At 45.6% G+C, this 6,000-nt stretch overlaps 1 protein-coding gene across 1 annotated transcript in view; it reads right to left on the reverse strand.

Moving 5' to 3' along the window:
• The window catches only part of Epc2 (enhancer of polycomb 2), a 148,469-nt gene extending 145,586 nt beyond the window's left edge, over positions 1 to 2,883 (reverse strand). Inside the window, exon 1 of the mRNA XM_004869992.4 lies at positions 2,418 to 2,883. Coding sequence (XP_004870049.1) covers positions 2,418 to 2,570 — 153 coding nt within the window. The 5' untranslated portion in view covers positions 2,571 to 2,883. The remainder of the gene's footprint in view (positions 1 to 2,417) is intronic.
• Between the last annotated feature and the right edge of the window lie 3,117 nt (positions 2,884 to 6,000).

Here is a 6,000-nt window from a genome sequence, read left to right on the forward strand (position 1 = left end):
ACCTTATCAAGGCCTTGTTAGGAAGTAACTCAAAATTTAGTCCATGACTCTATAAACAAAGTCTAACGACAGTCCAATAGTTACTCAGGGGACAATGATTTTAATTTATGAGGAGGTTAATAAAAAGGGGTTATCCTTGAAGATTTCAAAATGATGTCGTGGATCTTGCTAACCAAATAGGAAAAGACAGTTTAGAAACACCAGTCAACACTTACAAATCCATAGCCCAAAGTTTTTAAACAAGTCTATGTAATTTGAAAATAATTATGAAGATAACTAATACATGTAGACACTGAAGTTAAACTAAAATACAGTTCAAGTGAAATACAAAACATTCGTAGAATTTATATTCTATTTAGAACTGTTTATCAATGCAGAATACATTATTTTTAATACATCATTATGCTTAATAACAGAATTCCTATAAATAAAACATGTTATTAAGAGAGAAAAAGGGGAGGAGGAAGGAAAACTAACAGCCAACTGGGCATTCTGGGAAGCAAAAAAGACTTTACACAATAAATCGTAACTATTACAGTTTGTTTTGCTTTGATTTAAAGAACTTCAGAGGTCCCACATTTCAACTCAAGTTCAATCAAAATTTGGACTTCTTTTCCTCCTTAAAACTGGGCAGGTGAAGCAGGCTAGTGGACAAAATTTAAGTTTAGCATTCACGCTCTAGACTAAAAATTAGAAATTTTATGAGAAAGTGAATAGTACAAAAATGACAGGGGTTAAGCATTTATTTTTAATACAACATTAAAAAACCGCAAATTTTCCTTAAGATATAATATCTAAACGTGTTGTAAACTGTATAGCTGATTGCAAAAAAAGGTAATTTATCTTCCAAGGATTTTAACTGTTCATTTTAGAACAGGTTTCTTGACTCAAGTTCTAATATAATATGACCCAATCAGTTACATAAAATATTAACCTTTTTAAGACTCGTAAGATACTTTCTTTTTTGGGCCAAAACCTACAAAATAAGAATATCCAAAACTGGCTTTCATACAGTTTGATTCAATTAACTCTTGTAATACTATTAACATTAAAACTATCCTCATAGAAAACCGAGTTAAGTTACAAATTTTATAAGACAAAAACATAAAGAATTCTCTCATAAAGCTCAGCTCTAAACCTTAGCCATTAAGTCGTGGGGTTTGATTTCACTTTCAAAAGAACCTGAATGTTTATGCTGATGCCATGTCTATATCCATCTCCTGAAAATGTTAAGCCTTTCAAGTAATCAAACACCAAAGAGAAAAGTGATTAAATCACAGGAGAAAGTAGTAATAACAGGGTAACATAGTGAGAGCAGAACTCGAGCAGCCAATCAAATGCTTAAATGCATTTCCTGCAATATTAACAGTCAAAAGAGAAAACCAATCACGGAAACCTCGGGCTTTCTTTTGACAGTCACAGAACCAATCCACACACGCCTGAGGTTGACAATAAGGCGGGACTGCAGGTTCATTGAAGAAATTCTTGAGGGTGCAGTTACTATGAACTTCGCACGCAAGTAACACCGCTTCAATCATGAACACTATCAAATTAGATCAAATTCAACCTTATGCAAAATTTAACCGACGGGGTAGAAGGTGCAGCAGTTTTGCCAAAGGCACTGCATTATCAAAAATACAAGGATCAATCCAGATGCAGTAGATCCTGAACTTCTACATGATCACGCCAAAGCCGATTCCCGGGAACGCGGCGCGCGGAAGCGCAGGGCCGGCGACTGCTTCCCCAGCAGACGGTTCCCTTCAATCGCGGCGCCCTAAGCAGGACCGTCTCCCGCTCGGGCCGCTCTCTGATGCTACGTCTCGCCCCGTAGTCGCGGCCCCCGCCGCAGTGCTGCACAACCTCGCAGTGCTGCACAACCTCCTCCCGCTGCACCACTTCGGACAGGGGAGCGAAGATCCTTCCCTGGCTGGGAGGATGATGTTTGTTTTGAAAGCGTTTTACTTTCCCTGAATCATTTCAAATGGAATCCAATCTAAAACCGAATTTAAAAGTGAAAGGAAAACTCCTTCCTAGCTAAAAGATCCATCATCATTAATTAACTCCGCGCTGGTGGGAGAAAAAAAAAATTTTTTAAGGTAAACAGAGGCCTACGCTAAGTGCGGCCAGCGCGTCCCCTGCGCCATTCCCGGTCGACGGTTACGGCAAGGCCCCCTTACGGCAGCCGAAGCGGCGCTGCGAGCTAATCACAACACTGGAACGCAACAACATGGCGGCCGCAGGCGGGCGCTGCGCCGGCCGAGAAGATTTACGCTACTCCGCCAGCGTAGGGTCCCATGCGTTGGAGCAGCAGCGGCGCCCTCCAGCGAGCGTAAAGCGCTCTGTGAATGGCGAGGCTCGACTGACAAAGGGGAGGGGGGAGGAGGGAAGGGGGGGGTAATAAACACTCGAGTCCCTACCGATTCCTCCTCCTTCTCCATTCCGGTGGGCATCTGGGGCACGGCCCGGTTGATGGAGACGCAGTCGTTGAGATCAGGCATGTCCTTGCCGCGGTAGATGGGCAGCGGTTTGGCGGCGTCCAGCGCCCGCGCTCGGAAGGAGAGTTTACTCATTGTCTCCCCGCCTTACAGGAACAGCCCGGGCGGCGGCGGCGGCGGCGGCGGCGGCGGCGGCGGGGCGGGCGCGGGGGGGGGGGAGGACTCCTGCCACCTCCTCCACCTCCTTTCTCAGTGCAGCGCGGCCGGCCCGCTCCTCCTCCTCCTCCTCCTCACTGCCCCCGGCCACAGCATGGGCGCCCACCCCGCCCGAAAACAGCCCCCCGCCGCCTGCGGCCGCTTCCACACACTAGAACCGCCGCTCGCCCGCCCGATCCGCTCCCTGCGCCATGGCCAACATGGCGGACATTACCACAGCGGCGGCGAGCGATCCCAGCAGCCCGCGCGAGAGCGCGCCCCCGCCTCGGAGACGCGCCTCGCCCTCTCCCTCCCTCCCTCCCTCCTTCCTCTCCCTTCCCCTCCCTCGCCTGCCCACCCACTCTCTCCGCTGCGAAGCCGGCCCGCGGGAGCGTCCTCGGTCTCCGGCCTCTCCCAGGATCAGGAGCGGCGACGGCGCCCCTCTGCTTGCCGGCCTGCGCCGTCGCCGTCGCCGTGTGGCAGGTGCCAGGTGCGCGAGTTCACCGGCGCCCAAGCGAGCGCCTGTGCCTCTGCGGCCCGTCGCCCTGCTCGCCGGGTGCCCCAGAGGAGGGAAGGCGCCGGGCGAGCGAGAGGTGTGTGCGCGGGAAAGGAAGCGGTTCGCCCGGGCCCGTCAGCCGCCACCCGACCCGGTACTTAAAAAGCACTTAGCTCTCTCCAGGGTGCCTGGAGCGCGGGCTAATCCGCCTCTCTAATTCGCGCGTCCCCGGGAGAGGCGAAAGGTCCTTGCCTTCTGCCCACTTAGGGCCGCAGCCCTACGGGGCCTCGCCTGCCCCGAAGTCGCCCAGGCAGCCCCAGGTCGCCTTCGCATTCTCTCTTCAGCATCTGTCCAAAGGAGCTCTCCAAAGAGCGGCGTCAGCGCTCAGCCCCGGCTTCCCCGGGAGGATGCTCCGAGCGACAGTGAGGGTTAATGGTTAGAGGCTACTACAGGATGCAACAAGTGAACGTCAACCTGTCACCCAAGCTTCCTTAGTTGTTTAGTGGGTGACGGATATTTCTGTGCTTTCCAAAAATATTAGTCTCTAAAAGGTTCAACTTAGAAGCTTTAGTCGAGGCAGCACACATAGCCAAGTGGCAGAAGGGTGAAAAGTATTGGGTGCTGTGAAGACGTAAAGAGAACTGAGATCAAGTTCTTGCCCTTATTTAGGGTTGGCGTTAATCGGATGCCAGGATAGTTGAAAAGATGAGTAACAGTAAGAGTTGTACATACTTGAAGAGAAGAGAAGCTCCAAAGAGAAATGACAGTCCTCACGTGTGTAAAGAGTGGAAGAAAACTGCGGGTGAGATGACACAAGGCAGCAGTACGTGCTTAGTTACCAAATGACATCCACAGGCAGTTGCTGTGAGAGTTCAGAGAAAGGAGACATGGCTAGCTTCAAGGAGTTTGAAAAGCCCTGAAGAGGAGGGGAAATAAGGTTGACTTAAGTACTAGCTGTTGTTGACATCAGCTTCTTTTTGCCAAGTTTCTTGGTTAGTCTCTAAGCACAGATTTCTCACAAAATCCCGAGAGTGTTAACAATTTTACTATTTTTTAATAACTGTTAAACAGCACAACCCAGAAAAGGGATATAGTTTGCTCAAGTTCAACAGTGGGGAAAAAAAGTGAAAATATTGATTTTTACTGTCAGGTCTACAGGACATCAAAACTATTTCTTCGTTACCACCTCCTCTGTACTCCCTCTTCTTCCCCATTTTCTTTCTCTCTGTCCCTTTTCACCTCCTCCTTGAAGGCAGATGATGGATATAGACTTCATGGTAGTGTCTAACCTCACCAATTTGTCCCAGCAAGACTAGGGGCATTGTTTAGTGGGCTTGAGTGTTTCACATTCACTATTATTGGAAACAATGGAAATGCTGTGACTCATTTCTTGTGAGCAGTACCTTCCTCAAGCTTATGGGCAAGTCCGGCTCTGAGTGCTGCCCTCTGGAGCAGTTCCAGTTCCTGCAAGGAAGAACAAGAAGTTCTTAAGAGGGGGTCATCACTGGGTTCAACCCTGAAAGAGGGAAAAAAGCAATGGTTGAAGAAATGAGTCATTCAGGGCTTTTAACTGGATGCCCAGCTCTTCTCAGATTCACAAATGAGTTTTCTAATTTTGATATTTATTGTTACTTTTGGAAAAAGGAATATTGAGTATAACATAGCAGCCATTACAGTATATATTAATTGAATTCCACTAAATTTTCATAACCTCATAGTCCTTATAATATTTATTCATAAGAAGGAATATTATAATTTTACCAATAAGGAAACAGCCTCGGACAGATAATTTGTGAGGGATGATACTGTTGTTTCAACAATAACAACTCACAGAACTGAGTTCAAATCCAGATCTATCCTGACTCCAAAGCTCTTGTTTTTATCAATGGTTCTACCCTTCTATCCAAGCTCTTCAGTTTATTGATTATTCACCCTTCTAAAGTTGCTGACCCAAATTACTGAGACCTTCCAACTAATGGCTAATAGAGTGCATAACCCAAAACTGTAAGATTCAGTAACCCAAGAACAGCAGGAACAGTATCTGTTCTATCATTATATTCCCAGGTTTGTGCCTCACGCATACAGGCATCTAATATATATTTGTTGACTGATATTCCATGAAGATACTTAGTGATGGCAACACCATTCCACTCCAGCTTGGAGTTTATACAACTTACTGGCCTGTCGCTTGACCTTGGTGCCAGTATCTGCTTTTACTCAGCTTGCCCTGCTCTCTTCCTATCCTTGGCCACAGGAATTTGAGTACCAATTAAAGCAATTCAAGGAAACTTTTGAAATCTGAAATTCAACTATAGGAACAGCTTTTGCACTAGTAATAGTTGCTTTGCTCTTGTTCTTTTACTTCAATCATGTAACAGATTTCCTCCCCAAATCTCCATTTTCTTTTGGCCATATAGCCAACAGAAATGGGAATAAAACAGTTTGTCACAAATAACACAATACTTTTCAGTAAAGACACATTCTGTGTTTTCCTGGCTTTCAATTCAGTACCCAAACTAGAATGCCACTGTTTCACATTTGGAAAGTAGTTTTTATTTGTATATAAATATTATTTTTCATAAAATTTATTTCTAATCTATTTGTTGAACATCCGTGTGATTGTCAGTGCTAAAAACAGAGTATCTTCAACTATAAAGTACATCCTCTTATAAAATGTCTTTATCAAAACCTGTTTTAAATAGTTACGCAACCTTAACAGTCTATTTTAATTTCCATCTTCAGTGCACCAAGTACAGTCATTCTAAAATCAGTCCACTTCAAATATTCTCTGGATCAATTGCAAATGACCCACATTTAGCACAACAAATGTAATATATAAACACCCAAGAATTAGAACCATTTTTAAGGCCATAA

Source organism: Heterocephalus glaber, unplaced genomic scaffold (assembly GCF_053883595.1).
Source record: "Heterocephalus glaber isolate CG9 unplaced genomic scaffold, H.glaber_assembly_v1.0 deba00001097, whole genome shotgun sequence".
NCBI classification, from domain to species: domain Eukaryota; kingdom Metazoa; phylum Chordata; class Mammalia; order Rodentia; family Bathyergidae; genus Heterocephalus; species Heterocephalus glaber.